Source organism: Dermacentor variabilis, chromosome 7 (assembly GCF_050947875.1).
Source record: "Dermacentor variabilis isolate Ectoservices chromosome 7, ASM5094787v1, whole genome shotgun sequence".
NCBI lineage: Eukaryota > Metazoa > Arthropoda > Arachnida > Ixodida > Ixodidae > Dermacentor > Dermacentor variabilis.
Genome location: NC_134574.1, coordinates 83,342,904 through 83,363,788, shown reverse-complemented (window position 1 = coordinate 83,363,788; position 20,885 = coordinate 83,342,904). Strand labels below are relative to the sequence as shown.

Here is a 20,885-nt window from a genome sequence, read left to right as displayed (position 1 = left end):
GTCACGATGTGCGCTACGCTATGCCACTTGATCTAGATGCACCTTTCCAAAAGGCAAGCGCGGCTACGATTTTTTTAGGCACGAAACAAAGGTACATGTCTAAATCCTGCGAATATGGAATCGTGAGCAGATCGGCCAGCAATCGCAGCGCGAATATTTTAGGTCATACGTAAAGAAATACAATGATTGTAATTCGAGGAGCTTGTGACGAAAAAATAATTGTACTTGCCTGCATGATTATTAGAGCGTGCAATAATATTGACGTGACGAACGTTTCATTTATAAGAAGCCAAAATTTACCAAAATTATACAACAGGTTACAACGGAACTACTTGCAGTCTGTATTATTATTTTCTTGATCTAGCCTTGATGTAAACATCAATTCAAGATACATTTCCGTTCCGAAATGCTGACAAATCCATTGTGAGTTTTCCTCAGTTGGCTTACGCTAAGTTCAATATATTTACTTCTCTATGCGGTCTTTTTATCAGTAATAAAGCAATAGCAAGTATAGATGGGAGAGAAATTTCACGTTGCCTTTATATCCAAACTTATTGTGATGAGACTTCTACTTCGTTACCATGTAGCCTAAAGGACAATACACATTCACAAATCTCTATAAAAAATAAATTGTCTAATGTTACACGTCGCTGATTCAAACCAGAAAGTGGAGGCTATTCTCCTACAGAAACGCAAACAGGTATAAAGATTTGGTTGGCACACAGGCGATTCAATTTACTTTGCAACGGATGTGTGCACACAATAACCTTGAAAATACATACAGGTGCCAACATGACATAAAACAGAATGCATCGCTGCGTTACTCTGGCGCGGTGCACCTGTGCACCGCACATCACAGTGTATGTCTGTATATATATATATATATATATATATATATATATATATATATATATATATATATATATATATATATATATATAAGACTATTTCTTCATACCCCGTGTGACTGCTCCCGGAATTCTCATATGCAGTTGGACTGGTCGTTTACCTAGATAAAGCATGGTTACCAATCATCTTTTTACTGTGCTTCTGTTTACCACTTCTCTAAGCATGTTGGAATGTAAACTTAGGGTGGTGAAATCAAGTCTAAGTGCTGCAAAGGTAACAATTTCTTTTAACTCGCCTTTGATTGTGCATCACACAAGCTAAGCTTGTGTGTGACTGTGATTGTAACGCAAACGATGAATATGCGTTAAAATTAGGTTATTCGCATTTAGAATAGCTTTCCGTACCATAACATATATCACTGCATTCGATTTATTCTATTTGAGTTCCTGCTTTATAGGGACAAATATTATTCTTAAGTTTTTTGCATCACAACTATTGAAGGCAATATTTGTGACAGACGATATGGGACACTCGAATAATCGTGTATCAAACGATCTTACGGTGAGCAACAAATGTTCATGGCATGTGGTCTGCTTGTGTTGCATTCTTGTTAATTTCATGTGCACGACGTTATTGCCAGTCGGTCAGCCTAGGCTCCCTACACAGCTCCAAACGACGCGTTCAGTTTATGGACTTCTTTTTTTCAGCTAAACGTTCTCCTGCTGACTCTCCGAGCATAAGCGGTTAGCAGCCACATGCATACACGCAGTTTATTTCCCCCCTGTTATTGAAGAAGGATGATGTTCTTGCATTACTCTCTAGTACGAGCTTTTTATCAGCCGTTTAAGGTCTACGTATGTCTACGTATGTCTACGTATGTCTACGTATGTAAGGTCTACGTATGCCTACGTAGGTCTATGTATACACCTGGCTTTTGCGACCTTATAGATCTGGCAGATACCACGGTGATCCTTATAGCTCCCATTTCGGCTATCGGCGCCCACATTGCCGTTTTTAATTTGCCAGAGTATTGTGCTAAAATATGCGGCCATTGTAGCCACCATCACATTGCTCCCCTATGACTGCTCTCCATTCGCAGTGTCGTTTCCGGGTCGTTGCAGGCAACATCATCACTCCTGCCATCTGGGTGGGAAAAATCATAAAGAGCACTTACGGTTGGCCCGTAAACAAATCACCTGCTTATGTTTATTTTCTGGAGTCGGTGTATTTTTCGACATGGTTTGCGGCATCACCGTCGCATTGGTCGAGTCTTCCAAAGGCAGGCGTCCAACCAGTCCACGTCTTTCCTCGCAGTCTATTACATTCCACTCGCTTTTTAGAGCGCAGTTCTCAGGCGCTCAGTTTCTGCGGTGAGCATCGGCGTCCTCGGCCTAACCGAGCGAACGAGCACAGCGAAGGATGAAAGACTGAAGGCGGAGCGTATCGGTGGATGAAAGACGGCGAGAGCGATGAGAGCGCGAAGGGGAAAGCGGGACAGGACAGCATGGAGCAAGGGTGAGGAGGAAAGCGGAACGATGCACGCGGTGTGCTCCACAGAGGCGAACCGGCACGCGGCGAGCGCCTCCTCCGATACAATATATGGGAACAAAGCGCTGCCGTTAACTTCAGATACACTGCGCACTGGATACTTTCGTTACGGCGCTGCCGCTACACAATGCGCTCCGCGTGAGCCATGCATTCCCATGTTTGCGCTTTCTTTGCGAACAACGAGCGACGCAAAAGCTGGAAATGCGTCGTCTGCAGCTGCTATTGAATGACCTACCCGAGCAGACGTGGAGCGCCGCCGCCGAGAGGACCCTATTCATCAGAGTCACATTCTTTGAACCAATATATTCTCAGTTCAAAGCGCCTAAGCAGCTGCGCTAAAAATTCGCAGTAGGCTGCGTTGTATCTTTCGGCGAATTTTCGGCCTCTAATGTCAAGCAGATCATTGTGGATGCACATTTCTTTTAGTACGGCGACGTCATCGCTGACGTCCCTTATCAATAGCTTAATGATGATCATTCCACTGACTTTCAAGCACAAGGCACATGTACCCCATGCCATTGGTAATGTTGCCTCTGCTTCCAAGTCTGGGTCCGATTGCGGGTTTCATTGCATTAATTTACCAGAATGGCTCGGCCAACATAAGGCCTAAAGTTGAGCACAACATTGAAGAAGCGTCACGAATTATCAACAAAGGAAGGAAAGCCAAAATTATGACATCGAAGACATTACGCAGGCAGAAAAGGCTGGTGGAAGACAATTGATATCCTGGAATGTAGAGGCTACATACAACCAGTGCTAGAATATGCTTCAGTAGTTTTGGATCATTTATTACCTCCTAACTTGATATACGCGAAACCATTCAGAGAAAATAAGTCAAGAAGATTTAAGCTGGCAAACATTAGCAACAGTTTTCTTTAGCTCTTAAAACTTAGAATCCCCGTCAACAACGCGCAAATGGGAAAGCCTGAAAATATTCTTTTTGGAGGAACATGACATGCGGTGATTTATTACTATCACTCTTTTGCAGCCCTGAGCTACGCAACATACTCGTTGTATTCACTGCAAAACAATGTTGAAAATGTTTTGTTAAACAAACACTTTAGTTTGTTTAACAACATTGACATTAGTTCTACTGACAAATTGTAGATAATATTAATGCACGTTTTGGCGATACGTTAGGGTATAGCAAGCTAGGTTCAGACGTGCATCCGGCCCTTCACAGGATAACTGCGGTGTCAGTGAGTCAAGAACTTTATTGAGGTCCTGAGGAGGTTTGAGCCGTTGGAGATTGCACGCGGGGAGCTCCTTGGGCCGAAACCGTACGCGACGCCCAAGTCGGGACGGGAACGTGGTGACGCTCCGCCAGTTCTTGGGCCCTCAGGACGGCCTTGAGTTGGAGTTTTAGGTCCAGGCTTTTGAGGGCTTTTTCCCATTCGGGCTGAGTGGAGAAAGGGCCCTCTGGTAACGCGGTACATTGCCAAAGCATGTGCGAGAGTGAGCAATAGAGTTATGGGCAGTCTGGGCAAGTTGCCGGGATTTCATAGTTGTAGTGGCTTAGTAGGCCTCGTGACGGATACGAGTCCGTTTACAGCATTCGAAACGCGGCCGCCTGCGCGTGCGAGTTTGGCGTGCGGGAGTGGGTATTTCGTTCTGGCTTTTCGATAGTGTAAAGTGATTTCTTGATTAGTGAGTAGCGGGTCTTTAAACTGAATGTCCAGCCCCTCGGAGGCCGTGGGACCGTCGCGGCGGGCAAGTTCTCGCGCACGGTCGTGGGCCGTTTCATTGAGGTTGGGTTTTTGCGGGTGAATGTCTTTCCCCATGTGAACGGGGAACCAGGAGAGGCATCGTTTGCAGTCCTTTGAGCTCGCTACTAGTATATGCGCTACCTCTTTGGATATGTTGCCGCTTTCGTAAGCGCGAATTGCAGCACGCGAATCCGTGAGGACATGGGTAAATGTGGGGTCTGCCATGGCGATGGCTACGGCTATCTGTTCTGCTTTCGCGATGGTTCTGCTTTAGCGCTGCGGATGATCGTAACGTTCCGTTGCCGTCCACAACTGCTATCGCGAAAGTTGATGTATTGCCGTACTGGGCCGCTTCCACAAATGCGGTGGCTTCACGATCCGCGTCGGTGCGGTCGAGAATCCCGCGGGCGCGGGCCCGGCGCCTACCCGCGTTGTATAGTGGGTGGACGTTTCTGGGAAACGGTGAAACTCTGTAGTTGTCTCTAATTTCACTCGGTAGGGTAACCGCGTGCTCGAGATATGGAGATGGGGAGACATTAGCTTCGCTTAGAATTAGTCTACCGGCTTTGGACGAGGTAGGCGGAGTATTTGAGCCATAGTCTGAGTCTCGATCACTTCGTCGATGTTGTTGTGCATGCCTAGCTGATCTACCTTTGCTGTACTTGCTCTTTGTAGAATGCCCAAGACCTGTTTGATGCTCTTGCGCATGAGTGTGTTTAGTTTCGTCTTTTCTATTTGCGTCCAATTTTGGGCAGAGGCGACATAATTAATGTGGCTCATAAGGAATGCGTGGTATACGCGCGGAAGGTTATCTTCGCAGAGACCCTTCCTGCGCCCTTATACTCTGTGGATGAGCCTGATCATGTTTTCGGTTTTTGCGGTTAAGTGTGTGATCGTGTGTCGGTGGCATCCGGTAGCTTCGATTAGTAGTCCAAGAATGCGTATGTGGTTGACTCGCGGAATCTGTTGTCCGTCTCTTGTGTGTAGTGCGATCGGAAGTTCGTCTAGAGGAGTTAGGTAGCGTACTCCTTGGCAAGACTTGCGAAATAGTAAGAGTTCCGATTTCTTGGAGGATAGTTTCATTCCTGTGTCTAGTAGGTACTCCTCCGTGGCATCTAGGGCAGGCTGTAGAGCCTGCTCCATGCCTGCCAGGGAGCCTCCGGGGCTCCAGATGGTGATGTCATCTGCATGCAGAGCGTAGTTTACGTTCGGTATGTCTCGTAATTTGTCTGCGCGTCCCTTCCTCACTATGTTAAATAGTAATGGAGAGATGACTGAGCCTTGCGGTGCTCCGACGGAGCCCAGCGTGAAGCACTCTGACTTAACTTGCGAGACTCGCAGTCGGGCTTCTCTGTCTTTTAGGAAGGAGCGCCACGTACTTCTGAAATCTCTGGCCGAGGCCGAGGCCAGCCACAGACTCCAATATGAAGCGGTGCGAGACGGTGTCGAATGCTTTCGTGAGATCGAGGGCGAGGATGCCTCGAACGTCTCTTGTTTTAACGTCGAAGACCTGTCTCTTTAGGAGTAGCATGACATCTCACGTGGATAGGTGGGGTCGAAACCCTACCATGTTGTGTGGGAGGAGTTCGTGTTTCTCAATGTAGCGTGCCACTCGGTTTTGAATGACGTGCTCAGCTACTTCACCCACACATAAAGTAAGAAAGATGGGGCGTAAATTGTCGAGGTTAAGTGGTTTGCCGGGTTTTGGGATAAGGACCACCGTGGTCGTGCGCCACTGCCCACACGTGGTTGATGTCTTTAGTGAGTAATGTAATGGCCTGGTTGTCTAAGTTTCGTAACATTCGGTTGGTTACCCCGTCGGGACCTCAGGTATACCTGCTGTTTAGGTTGTGTAGCGCCTCTCAAACTTATGCTTCCGTGAAGGCAGTGTCTAGTTCGGGAGTGGTTTCGCACTTTATGCTCGGGTAATCGTTGGCGTGAGCGTCGCCCAGCGGAAGGTAACGTTTGGCAATTTTTTCCAGGAAGGACTCTTCCGTTCCCCTTTTCTCTTTATGTCAGCGTAAAAGTCGGTCTAGCGCGTGGCTTTGATTAGCCTTTGTTTGGCTGTCGTCTAACATGCGTTTCAGGAGGCGCCACTTACCTCCGGTCCACATACGACCGTCGACCGCCGAACATAGTTCGTGCCATTGGAGTCTTGTCAGCTCTGTACAGTATTGTTTGATGTCTAGTTTGAGTATCGCGATGCGTTTGCGCAGGCGTCTGTTGAGACGTTGCTTTCTCCATCGCGCAAGTATCTAGGCCTTGGCCTCGAGTAAGTGTGCGAGGTGAGGGTCAACCCTTGGGATCTCCAATTCCGTTTGTATGGTTTTCGTGGCTCTAGTTACGTCGCCCTTTATCGCAGAGAGGAGCTCCGCGAAGGAGTCGTACGTGTTCGTGTCTTCCTTCCGTAACTGGCGAAAGGTATCCCAGTCTGTGAAGGTGAAAGACTTAGGTGGGGCCGTCGTGTTTGGTATTTCTGTGCGTATGACGAAGTGATCGCTGCTAAGGTGCTCTTGCGTGTTCGTCCATATGTAGTTTGCTACATTTCGGAGTAACGTGTGGTCCGGCGTAGTATCGCGTCGGGTCGACGTACCCAATCTGGTGGGGAACCTGTGGTCCGTCACCAGGGTGAGGGACAGGTCGTCGATCGCGCGCGAGAGGTTGTTGCCGCTAGGCTTGATTGTGGGGTAACACTACGACGGGTGGGGGGTGTTGAAGTCCCCTGCGATAATGATCGGTGAGTTTCGTGCCAATGATGTAACTTTAGTAAGGATTTCGTGGAAAGATTGTTTGTAGTCGCGGGGGAGCTGTGGACGTTTAGTACAAAAACGATTTGTTTTAAGAGTATGTTAGATACGAGCTCGATTAGGATCGCCTCGATGCGTCTGTTGTTCGGTAAAACGTGATGAACGATATGCACGAATTTTCTATTAACGAGAGTGGCGATGCCTCTCCTGGCGTCCACTCCTCTTTGGGAGACGGGGCTGTACCCTGAGAGCGTGAGGGTTTCGCATAGGGTTTCTTGTAATAGTATTACGTGCGGCTTTTTGGGTTGGATTTTGAGGTACTGTTGCAGCGAGGATTTGCGTTTCGCGTAGCTACGCACCCGAGTTTTACCCGAGTTTGCTCGACGGCAGTCAGTGAACGTACCTAGCGTGCAACGCGCAAAAGCTACAGGCTAAAAAAGACGTAGACAAAAAGCCGCGTATGACGACATGAGCGCACCCTGCGCGGCACGCTGCTTGCACGTTATAAGCACAGTAGGCTGCACAACGAAACGCGCCAGCGCCGCGTATTCTTATGAACGCATTATCGCAACTTAGAAGTACCGTGACTGTCCGGCTGTCTATCTGCACACTTGCCGTGAGCCGCTTGCCACGCCTATCTCAGGCGCGTCAAGGGCGTGCCTCCTCTTTCGGGCACTATTTTTCCATCCTCCGTCGAATGCGAACATTGTAGATGCAGCGCATTTTTGCACCTACACTTTGGCTCAATCGAATACGTTAAAATACAACAAATAAAATAACAGAAATGTTTATTTCTTTAAGTATATGTTTTTGTTTTGAATGATAGACATTTCTGATGACATACGAAGACCGAGCAAATTATAAAATTTTTCACTTCTTGCCGCGAGTGGCGACAGTGAGTCGAAAGCTATGAAGCGGATACATTGAGGTGAAACAGCGCGAAAAACACGAGGACACAAGGAAACAAATACCACAGACAAGCGCTGTACATATTTGTTTCCTTGTGTCCTAGTCTTTTTCGCGCTGTTTTACCTCAGTTCTAAGTATGAACCAGCTAGCCCTCATCAAGATCTTACGGATACGTTGAAGCGGTCCACGCACGAGGGAGTTCATACGGTGACCAGTCACCTAGGGGCGCTGCATTGCTATTATCAATAAATTCAGTTATGATCATTCTTTCTCTATTAGGGGAATAGAAACGCAGCGCTGTGGTACGGCTGTTCATCGCAGGCGCTTCACTAGGCTATTAAGGCCCCCGCTTTATCAACTAAACGCGACACACTAGTCATAGATACGGGAGCAACGGCTGTCACTGCAAAATGGCGGCACGTTATTTTAGGGCCCGTAGTGACGCATTACAGTGAAAATGTACCAGTTTATCTTTGCACGCAAAGCCTCTGCGATGCATTGCGAAGACAATTCATCGCTTGTCGTCGCTTGCCCAGTGAAGGTGCCTCTGTGCGATTGTACGCAGTATTTCAGTGTGTTGTGCACACCAAGGTGCTTACGGATTACCTCTGCCGGAGCCAGCAGCCATCGCAGGTGCATATCATAACGACACCGCAGCAATCGCATTTTGGCAGGTGAGGGCTCTTGTGTGCAGTTATGAAATGAGAATTCCAACGGAGGAAGGTGTTGGAAAAGTTGAGTGCGCAGTACTTGTGATCAACAAACGCCATTGAACTGGTTCTAGAAAAGCAAGCGATTCTGGGTCGCTGATCGTGTTTGCGACGCTGTGGCTCCGATACATCACCGACGACAGAGCACCCACCTCAAACGGCTGCTGCGATGCGCACTCCTCAGTATCGTCGTCCACCCCGGCGCATCAACGCCTTGCAAGCAGCTACAGTGACGTGCTGATAATGATTTACTGTGCGCTACGTCACCACAATGCAGGCAATGAAATCGTGTTGTGGAGCAACCTCAGCCCAAAATATATATGCAAAGCCAACGACAGTCAACGCTTTGTTTTTGATAGTGTTGCTCACTACATCACCGATGACAGTGCGCTGTGCGTGCTTTATGTCGGCGGCCAAGAATGTTGATGCCTCTCAGCTCAGCACTGCGTCGCTGTTGCCGAAAAATGAGTTGGGCGTGGCCCAACCGTGGTGGGTGCGCGCACAAGAGTTGCATGCCTCGCGCGGGGCGTGATTGACAGGCGAACTCATGCTAAACTCGTACATCGCGAAACTCCCTCCGCGTTCAACTCCGGAACATGACGGTAGCAGCAGCAGCCTGTGTCATTGCATGCAGCAGCAGCAGCAGCAGCAAGCGGCAGTATGACCGTCTGGACACGTTCACGTACATGACCGACGTGGAGTTTCAGCGTCATTTTCGCCTGTCGAAGGCATCAGTGCGCTGGCTGTGTGACGAGCTAGGCGAAGACTCTCGTCGGTGGAGGCAGCATTGCGGGCTTCATTCGCTCACCGTCGAAGAGCAAGACCTCTGCGCCCTCCGTTTCTACGGGACTAGGAGTTTTCAGGAAAGTGTCGGCGCCGAGCGTTACATTGGACGTAAACTACTGTGAGCCGCTGTGTCAGAGATGTGCCTGACGCGCTCATCGATGCGGCAGTGTGCAAGCGGTGGCTGGCTTTCCCGAAGACTGCGGCTGTGCGGGCATATATGTAAGAACGCTTCCTATATCGTGGGAACATTACGAACGTAGTCGGGTGTGTCGACGGAACGTACGTAAGAATTAATGCGCCTTTAGTGTCAGCGTGACTGTGATTAGCATTGAAGCAATGTCTAGACATGTCATATTGCCAAATTTGTCACTTCTGTGTAGCCGACTTAAATTTTGTGTTACCGACTTCTCACATGCTGCTGCCTATGACACTGACTTTTACGCTGGTTGCTGACCTTTTGCCGATTGTTCTACTTGTCTGTCAGAGTGCCTTCCAAATGGCTCACTTTCTTGGGAAAGAGGTAAATAAATATATATGGAGAAAATGATATCCCAAATTGTGTGAAGTACCCTATTAATGCTCATCTCATAAAGAACTTGGAGTTCTTCATTGGTAAAGTTACTTAGTATGCATAATGCTGAATTCTGGTTATGCGTCATCTATAGGCCGCACTATGAAACAGCGAGGCATTGCACAATTCGTTGCAGCGCTAGATGCGGATGTTGCGCCAAGACGGTTCTGCCTATGCATTTGCGGCGAAATGAAAATGCATGGAGAATCTTAGTGTGCTGGCTTGCATGAAGAAATACTTCAGCGTGTTTGCTCTGTTTACTGTTGATGCATGTGCCAGATGTTCAGTGTACATTTTGGGGGGGGGGGGGGCAGCGTTATTGTAGATCGACAAATCATATATTTTCGTCGCATAATGGGGCTCTAATTCTTATGCAGTAGAACGATGCAGATCCAATGCTCTGAAGAACTCAGTGTGCGTGAAGATGTCATGAACCACCAAGGCGAAATTACATATCGGGAGAAGTGTGGTGCAGATGCCAATGAAAAGTGGGTCTTTAACCCGCCATGATAAAAATAAAAATTGCAGAGGGAGTAGACCTTTTGTACAGCTTTAGAGCAAGGATTACACAAAACGTTATAGGCTCAAACGTGTAAAATCTTGCCGCAATGCCAAAGTAGGATGGGCTTCATGCAGCATGTCCTGCCTTTGAACATGTCTTGTAACTGATATTTTTATTGTAAGCCTCACTGTCACACCTTTGTCTCCTGCACACAGTTTACTGAAACGTGGCACCGTCTTTCCATTGGTGTCATGATGGTAACGGCAGCAGTAAGGCTGGTTAATACTTGCCCCTTTGATTCCTGCGAGTTTAGTGGTAAAGAATATGGCACATGCATACATACTTGCTGCAAAATTTAATGCCTGTGGTGATTATTTGGAGAGCTAATTTGTGTTGGGTCATTTCAGAGATGTGTGTCAATGTGGCCTAATAACTAGAGCATTGAAGACGTTGAATACTGGGTGTATTGCTATAGAAGCTTGAAGTTGAATTGCACAACAATTTGACGGGACACAAGATAGATAGAGTTTTATTTTTCTGAAAAGAAGGTACATTAATAAGAGAGGACGGAAGAGAAAAAGCTTGCAGAATGCAGTTTGGAGACACCCTACGCTCTATAGAGCAGCAGTGTGGTGAAAAACAAAGCCGATGCGACAGGTTGCAAAGTATACAAAGAAACAGAATTCAAGATTGCATAACTGTATTTGAAACTTAGGCTATTACATTGACATGACTTTACGCAATTAACGCAATTACACAATTTCTTGGCCAATTCTTATTATACAATTCTAACGCCAACGTATACAAAAATACAGATAAATAGAATTCATTCAAGACCCCTACAATGTATTGTCATACAGTTACACAGGTGAGCTATTCGTTCGAAGGCTTGAAAAGATTTATCAATTCCTTGAAACGTTGTGTAGAAAGTAACCTAAGAGAAAAACGATTATCTTCGAGAACATTTAGGTGCCTAGGCAGATTGTACGATATAGATTGTATGCGTTTTTTGGTGCGACTTAACGGTAGGGTCCATGATACAGAGTGACGTACATCATATGTAGGTTCATGACGTACTAGCTGAAACATTGTTAGCATAACGTTATTGTTCGATTCTACAGCAGTTTTGTAAATGCAAACCAGTTTGAAGGCATACAAGGTAGTTATTCTTAAAATATTGAACTGCCTGAAATATTCTCCGGTGTGAGCATTGCACGGTATATTAGCTATCAGTCTTATCGCACGCTTTGGTGTAATAAGAAGGCGCCGTTTAATGTGTTGTGTCGTTGTACTCCAAACTGCGTGGCAATAAGTAATCACTGGCGCTATATATGTATTAAAAATGAGGAGTTGAACCTGTGTGGGAAGGGTTAACCTATGTTTACATAACACGCCTTTTAACGTGTTCATTTTAGCACTAATATTTTCAATTTCTAAGTCCCAATTGAATGTCTCAGAGAATATAACACCAATAGATCTTAAACTGGATACAATATCAATCTTGTCATTACCTAATAATAGTTTGATATCACCACTTACTACTTTATTTTTTGTTCTATATATCACAGCCTTTGTTTTATTCGTATAACCTTAAGACAACTTTTACTACACCAGTGACGGAAATGTTCTAAAAATTGGTTGCCAGGAATGGATAACTCAGCTAGTGTGTTTCCTGTGGCAAGCATTGTAGTATCATCAGCGTAAGCTACGAGATGAACCGGAAAGGGAGTATGAAAAATGTCATTTATATACTCTAAAAACAACAAAGGCCCTAAAATGCTTCCCAGTGGTACACCAGATAAGATTGGCTCAACACCTGATGAGGTTACCTTTAAACACACAATTTGTTTACGGTACTTTAGCTCAGACTACTAAAGCAAGACTGATGCCCCTAATGCCACAGTGACTGGGTTTCTGAGATAATAGAATGTGTTCAAGTAGATCAAATGCTTTGGATAAGTCTATACATATCCGGAGAACAAGAAGCTTTTCTTCAAAGGCGGAAATTATAATTTCTTTTTGTTTTGTCAACGTCATCTCAGTCGATCTCTGTTTTCTAAATCCAAACTGGTAGTCAGAAAGAACAGAATGCTAACTTAGAAAGTTAGTCAACCGGCAATTAATAATTTTTCTAATGCTCTAGAACGTACTGGAAGAATTGATATTGGTTTGTAATTGGAAAAGTCAGAAACAGATCCACTTTTATGTATGGCAACAACTTTGCGATCTGCATTTGTTTTGGGAAGACGCCGGTACTTAAACAAAGGTTACAAATATATGCTAGTGTCGGGGCTAATAAGTCTATTAGAAATTTATATGGTTTAAATGGTTGGAGTCCCCTACCGTCGTAGGGGACACCAACTCGACGGCACAAAAAGAAGAAAAATACACACAGCAGAACGCTCTTCTGTGTGTGTTACTTTTGTGTGTCGTCGGATTGTTGAGCGATCCAACTTCAAATAGAGCCTTCGGCTTCTTTGGTGCAGGACCGAGGAAGTGTGAGCTATTTGACAAGATGCCAGTGCCTTGCCACACAATTGTGGAAGTCTGAAGGTCTACAAACAAAGCGTCGCTTTCAAATCCACTTACTCGTGTAATACAAGCACTTATTGAAAGAACCTTCATACAAAAATAATGATGAAATGAATGGCCTTTCAAAAGTGTAATTTGTATATTTGCACTGTTGACATAATCGGCGGCAGACCGGACTCAATAATTGTACGGGACAAATCAGTTTGTTTCCTATGTGAAGCACAAGCTTCCATTACATGCTGTGCAGATAAGCAAGTTCAGTTCGCTTTGATGTGGTGCACAACATTAACTGTAATCTGTTTTTCCTTCTAAAGAAGTGCCAAACACTACCTCTTTTTGGAGGAAGCGAGAAAGTCATGGGAATATTTGGCGAGACCTATTACAGCCCCTCTTAATGAAAGCGTGGGCAGGCAGCTTTGCTTGGATGCCTTTATAGATTTCTGTCCCTGATCATTGTGTGCTATCAAGTTGCTGAAGTCTATGCAACCGGTACAAAGAATTACGTGATTCTATAGTCGGTTGAAACTTTAGGAGGCCGTGGAATCTTCCCTTCAAAGGCAGGTGAACACAAGCCTGCACCAATGGGAATGCACTCTAGACTGACATCGTGCCGCCAGATGCACTATACCTGCTCGTTGGAGAAGGCCTATTTCTTTAGACGTGGATGCTATGTGCTGCTGCACTTTGGTCATCTGGGCGGGGCCTCTCCTGTCTTCTGAAGTTGTATCCAACTGTAGAGGATGCCGCATTTCTTACGACACAAAAGGACAAAGTGTACAATTATTTGGCCGATGAAACAGATACTTCACAAGTGAGCTATGCAAGGGCTTAAGCTGTATGAAAATTAGTACTTGAAGATATGTGACATTTTAAAAGATTATTTGGTATCAAACGTGCATGTAATGGCACGTTTGAATCGGGCAGTGTTGCATTCATATGCAAAGTCTATAGGTGATGACATTATTAAGCTCCCGCTGTGATTCCTGTCTTTTCATTGTGAAATACACACACCGTTCATCTTGTAGCTTATTAACACGCACTGTATTCATGCACATAGAAAGAACAAACAGCACAATGACGTGTACGCTACATTAGTGTATTTTTCATTTACATGGTCCAAGAGTGGCACACGTTGTCTTACGTTTCTGCCCAGTTTGAAGAGACACCAAGTGCGTGTTACTAGCGCCCTAATATGCACAGCACAATGTTTACTGCAATAATTTTATTCATGCTCTTGGATAATAAACAAACCAATAAACTGAAAGCTCCTTTATAAGGTGTCTTCCTGGGGCTCGACTGGAGAGCAGTGAGGGCACCGATACTGCTGTTGCAGAGCAGCCCGCTGGACCTTGCCACACTCTCAACAGCACGTGCCTGGCGCTCGCCTACTGCCACCAAGTGGTTGAGTGCCTCCAGCAGCAGAATGTTTTGCTGCAAAAAAATGAATTGTTGGAATGAATAAACCGCATATAAAGCATTATGTACAAAAAAAATTCTCGTTGCACTATTGGTATTAAGCGACCTTAAGTGTGGAAGCCTTTAGTGTAGTATGCATAATAAAACAATGTGTCGGGACAAGGTTGCTTTATTTTTCATACCTCAGGTTGTCTTTTTCAGAGTCAATTGTCATGTTGATTAGTGTGCCAGCAGCTGAGGTGTCCCCGCACCTTCACGAGTTTCTACTGGCAGCGCCACAAACCTATTTTTGTCGACTGCAAAACAAATGTATCTCCCTACAATCCCGTCTTATGAGAGCTGATTGCATCCTATGCCTACAAACATAATATTTTTTCCCATTACGCAATTTTCGACCATCCTCGGCTGCAGTTCTCTCTCCTTGACATCCATTATGTCACGCTTATGTAATCACCTGTTATGAATTGACAACAAGTCATTGAAGACGTGCATGGTCTGCCCGCCGACTCCATCTTTTTCTTAATCTCAACTAGCATATCAGTTGCCACGGTTTACTACACCACTCTCTTCCTGCCTTAATGCTGTCTCCAACAATTTTTGTTACTCCGCTTTCTGCACAGTCCTCGACTTCTCAATTTTCTTTTTTAACCTGCAGGTTTATGTCCCACATTGCATAACCGGTAGGATACAATGACTCTAAACTTTCTTCAAGGACATCTGTAAAATGGCTATCACGATTTGCTAATGCCTTCCATGTGCTGGTAAAACCATGAAATTTTTGCATAAGTTTCCAGCTTTATATCAGTACCTGCTATTCATATTTCACGTGTATAAATATACTCTTCCAAAGATGCTGCGGGCTGAATGTCACTCATGAATTTCGGTTATCTCACCATGTTAGTGAAGGTTAACTTTATCTTTTCCATATTATTCAACCTTCCAATGCTCACTCTAGGTCCACCTAAGTGTTATAGTTCGAATACTTCTAACCGTACAGTGAATACCACCTGGGTGATTTTGTCTCCTCGCCTGACCCTTTCTTTTATTGCTATTCCACTTTGCTAGTGGCGAATTAATATAAATGCATAGTCTCGACATTTTCCAGGGTATTGTGCTTGTTGTGCTCTATGTTGTACAACGTTTATGACTGTATGTGTATCTAATCAATACAAATATATTTTTGCTATAACTGAAGCCATGTAGAAAGTTTCTTGTGCTCTGGAGATTTTTCAATTACCTGAATGATGACATAAATATGGCATGCCATGGCTTCGAAGCTCGGGCAAACGCGATCACATTTAAATTTCCGCGGGCCCACGTGCATGTCAAAGCAAGGACACCCATTGGGTTTCATAGCCTTTTTTAAACTGCTGGACATTCAGTTCGTTACTACGAAAGTGACTTAATCCGTGCACTAGTATTATGCTAAATATGAAACAGTAAAAATATACTCATCTGCAGTTTGTCGATGTCTCCTTCGCTGTGTTGGTTGCGAGATCCATCGTCGGCGCCACCTCTTTGGCGCATCATAGCTAATATAGGCTGTCTTTGTTTTGCACGCACTGTAATATTCGTGACGCTCGCAGTCATGCAGAGAGGAGGAAATCAGCGCACTCACAGAAACAGCACCGGACAAGTTGTTTCTTCAGCATTAAGCCGTGAACAGTAGCAGCGCATTGCGATCTGTAAAATCGCTGAAGCTATTGGCAGTCTTACGGGGTGCATGGAAAGATTGCTCACGGAAGAACAGAACTATCCAAGAAATAGTGGCCATCGTCGATCCTGATCAGTACGACGCGCACTGCAAGCTTGCCGTATGAGTTTGTTTACACTGGGCCTCTCCGATGCTCAGCCGCCAAGTTCGCCCGGTGAACGGATGTGATGACGCCACCGCAGCGTTCCCTCGTGGTACAATGCGAAGCGTAATAAATTACAAGTTAGTCTAATACGCATTTAGTGTACATCTTGTAAGCTTTAAAATGCTTCTAAACCACGTTAAAGTAACTAATAATATTCTACTAAATGCATTTCTTTTATAACTTCCTTCTGCATGTAATGCACTCGGGGGAAAGACAAACAAGTGAAAGAAGGCACGACCATGCACAGACGGTATGATCACGCGCGACCCACTTTGTGGACTGCCCAGGAGGCAACGCCCAAGGAATGATAGTCACCCAGAGTGAATCTAGATAAACCAATGTAACTGGAAGCTTGTCGAAAGATAAACTGTGTCTCGGTACCATTAGTGCTTTCATTTTTTCGCGTATTCTTATTAGTGTGTTTCGTGTGCCCCCCCCCCCCCTATGTAATACCCTCTCCAAGAGGGCCTTTAGGGTATTTGAATAAATAAATAAAATAAATCTTGGGGTGTCGCCAGAGCTCGTTAAGATCCCGAGTTTCGCCAAACTCGGCGCATCCTGCATATCACCCCTGGTTAGGCAGCTCGATTCGTAGCATTAAGGAGTGTGTAGGCTTATGAATCAGCAGTAAAGAAGAAAGACAGCTGACCCTAACAGAACCGCGAGCCGTGGCTTCGCATGCCACATGGAGGCGCCGTCTATATTTTCGTCTTATCCAGGCTCGCGCTCTCCGGATTCCAGGCACCGCCCAAAGAAGGGTGCTGCAGGGGCCCCCGCCTAGACTGGAAGTCGGAAGTTGGCTACCAGCGTTGGAGATGTGCTGCTAGCCAACTGCAAGAAAATATGAGCACTGAGCAGAATACACCTTATTGCACACCTTGTCTGCCACCTATGCACTCAACTGTAACTCTTCTACATACAAGCGTTACAGCTGCAATTTCAGCGATCGTTATCCACTGCTTTTGGGGATCGAGGTGCCTTCCCGCGCCTCGTCCCCCAACTCGCACGTTGTGCTTAGCTCGATATCCGGGAACCGCCGCCGTAACAGCAACATGGCGGACACGGCTAGCGCGCCGAAGCTAATTTCTCGTGCAAACCGTGCTTCTCTCTTCCCGGCTCGAATCACCGGGACGCGCCCTGATTGGCCTCTCGAGTGACAGCCCCGGGCGTCCTCTCCACCCGAGCTCTCTTCCGCTGAGCGCTTTTGTGCCGCGGGAGATGCTCACAGGCTCACAACGAGTTTGCTACGTGGGACCCTTGCTTCTGCGACTTCTCGTTCTCGCGCTTGGTGGACCGCTTACCAGTTAACCCTAGCGCAGTGGGCGCGCGTACCGGATCTGTCTTGCGGTGAGTTTTTGCCCGTAAGCGCCATAACTGTCGCACTGTGCTGTACCTTGGGTGAACAAACCCACGTTTGTTGGTGATCTGACTCTCGAGCCTTCTCTGTGCCGCATCGTAGACTCGACGAACCCTGCCGTAGCGCCTTTGCGCGTTGTGGAGTGGAGGAGCGTCGTGCCCTTTTCTGACCGTCACTTATAGGGTGTGCCTTGTGCAAACCCATCTCCACAAACTGTAGCACCGAATTCTGGTATGAAATGTAAAGCTTCTTAGCGCAAGTACAGTCGTACCTCATTAAAACGGAGCTGCACATGACTGAAAAATACCTTCATTATAACCAATATTGTTATAAGGCCACCCAAAAAAGGCTGCTGCAGGGGCCCCCCCTTAGACTGGAAGTCGCAACCGGTCTGAGGATTGGCTATGACACTCTAGCACTAGGACAGGCGGAGATGCGAGGCTTTGTATCACGCTCTACATGTACGCCGGCTTATGGCGGCCTTAGCTCACTGCATCTTCATTGCCGTTCAGTAATAGGGTGGCGGTTTTCGGAGTGCGGCGGAGCACGCGGAATGGTCTATCGTAGGCCGAGGTTAGTGGCGGTCGGAGAGCGTTGTGGCACGGTAAAAATGTGTTGAAGTGGCCAGGTCGGGGTTGATGATTGTATGATGGCGGGAAGGACAGGGTGGGGTGAGACGCAGGTCTTTAACATAGTCGAGGGGGCATTGTTGGAATGTTTGTGGTTGAGCAGGTAGCTGTGTTGATGTAAAAAATGCTCGGGGAGACGAAGAGAACTACCATGCACCAGCTTTGCTGCTGAGCACTATAGGTTTGCGTGGAGGACGCCCCGAAACGCAGGAGCACAAGAACAAGGCTTCAACACAGGTGGCAATAACGAGGTGGGCAGCCAGGGCGATCTTTAGTTGTCGGTGAAGGTGTCCCACCATACCGTTGGCACACGGTGATACGCAGCGCTACGGCAATGGCCGGCGTCGACAATGCAAATGAGGCAAGGATACAGGTAGAACTCAAATTGGCGTCCGTGGTCTGTTGTCACGGTACCAGGACAAGCAAAGCAAGATACCCGCGCACAAATGAAAGAGCGGGAAACAGTCCCATCGGTGATGTCATGATTGATAACAGCCTCCGACCAGCGTGCGAATTGGTCGACCATGGCGGGTATATAACGAAAACTGAGACATGGGTAGAGGGCCTATGATGCATAGATGTACATCTCCGAAACAACGGCCGTGTGGATGGAAGGCTTGGGGAGGCGTCTTGGTATAACGGGATACCTTTGTGGTCTGGTAGGACAGATATGTGCGTGTCCAAGCCTGCGCATCACCGTTAATTCTAAGCCAATGATCGGTAGAACCACGTCTGCAATGACGACGACCCATCAAAAAGTGCGGCGAAAGTCGAAGTCGAGGGTAAGGGATCAAAGTCCGTACGTAGCCACAGAAAAAGCGCTGGCAGCACAAAGCAATTGCATTTCTGACATGGAACGATCAGCCTTAGTCAGGGGAACCAAGCTGATTTCAACGCTCATGTTTATAAAAACTGGGCGCCGGAGAAGTTGTCGGTTACCATAACAAAGTTTTTGGGATGACAAGCGAGACCAAACGCCGCCGTCAGCTACCTCGGCGGGCATTTCCCACCCACGATTAGGAAGGTGTACACTACGAGGCTGGGTGTCGGAAATTCCGATGGTACCAGCAGAAAGCGGGAGGGCTTGGACTACGAGCTCGATGTGTATGCGGAAGAGAGCACTGAACGAGGCGAGTTGAACCGTTCCCCTGTGGAGGGCTACGGAGTGAGGTAAAAACATCGCTGTGGGCCTCAACGCGTGAAATCGCCGGGTCTGTAAGCGATAACACAGCAGTGACGGACGGGTAGATCTCCTCATGAACCTGATTGGCTAGCTCCGCCATGCGGTCGAGCGTGACGTCGCCGGCCGCCGCGACGACGAGTCGGATAGCCCGGGAAAGACGTTAGAGTAAAAGCGCTCGAAGCAACGCTGAGTATATGGGGACGTCGTGCTCCCCGAGAAGCTGTCGCATGCGGCACAGCAATTGTGAGAGGCCCCGGTCGTCAAGGTCCTCTCCGGTAAGGAGGTGTTGGATGCGGGTGCGTTCTGCGTCGTTTCCGAAGTGATGCGGCAGAGACAGAATTGCGCCTCGTTCTGGGGAAACCAAACTTGCGAAGTCTGGGACAGAAGGATGAAAGGCGGAGCGGCAGCGACGAGATGTCCTACGGTCGTGAGTCCTGTTGCGTGAATGGTTAGGGCGGAACAGTCATTGTGTGGCTCCCAGGTCACCACTTGTAGGCTTATGCCTCAGGAACGAAGTAGACAAACAGCGGACCTGAATCGACGCAAGAATGGCACCGCGAGCCGTGGTTTCGCGTGCCTCGAGCAGGTGCCGTTTTTTTTTTCATTCTCCTGCGGCAAGCGCTAACCGCATTCTAGATGCAGCCCATGGGAGCACACGATGGAAATCTGAAACTGCGCTTGCTCGTGGAGCGTGATATCACATCCGAACGTGCATGCGAGGTATTGGTCGCAACGGAGTTCGCCGGAAGACGCCAGCAGCATATGAAGCCGTCCATGGCCTTGTGCCGTGAAAAATGCAGAATTACAAAATAAAAGCCATGCAGACAGAGCGCATGCGAACAGAGCCATGCAAACGGAGCCATTCTGGCGCTGCCACGGAAACCACGCGTCAGTAAAATAGACGGTGGTAGGTTTTCTTGCGTACTTTCTTAACTCGCAGGAAACAACAACAATACGAATAAAGAAGCAAGAAACGTTCTTTTCAGCTAATTGGGAAGCATTCGACGATCGTTCTACAATTAACACTGCAACGTAGATTGTCGAAGTGCGATTTAGTGCTAACCGCTGGTGATATAGAGAGGTTCTTCAAACGAAATAGGACTCAAATGCATGGAACTCGATTTCCAGCGCCAAGGCATTTGGCAGCCTCATGCCCAAAGGACTTAGTTGCTTCAGAGATGTAATGTCAAGAAGTAGGTATAGTCTGGAGTCACTGAGAAAAACGGTAATTACAAGTCTACTCCATCAAAATATGTCCGTATAAGAAAACTTGTTGTTGAGCTAGTTGTTCCATGACCTACAAACAAAGGTTACGGCGCCAAGCAAATGAGGACGAAGGGAGACGCAAACGTCATATGCGGGCGCAAAGTTCCCTTTGTTTATTCACCAGAAACCACGCCATTTTATACACGAAATCTAAGTGAAAAGTAATCACAATAGAGCTAACCAGAGGTGATATAAGCTAATACTGCTTCGCGGCCAGTGATCGGTACGGAATTATCATGGCGGATACATATGGGCATGGGGCCACTAGAGGCGTAATCCGAGTACCCAACGAAATGTAGCAGCTTCAAGTTCTAA

General features: G+C 46.8%; 1 protein-coding gene across 2 annotated transcripts in view; it reads left to right on the top strand.

The window, feature by feature from the left end:
* The first annotated feature begins 968 nt into the window (after nt 1–968).
* The window catches only part of LOC142587586 (uncharacterized), a 39,601-nt gene continuing 19,684 nt past the window's right edge, over nt 969–20,885 (top strand). For both annotated transcript variants that reach the window (XM_075698717.1, XM_075698716.1), the window contains exon 1: nt 969–1,122. In XM_075698717.1, the coding sequence (XP_075554832.1) occupies nt 1,021–1,122 (102 nt within the window). In that variant the 5' untranslated portion in view covers nt 969–1,020. The remainder of the gene's footprint in view (nt 1,123–20,885) is intronic.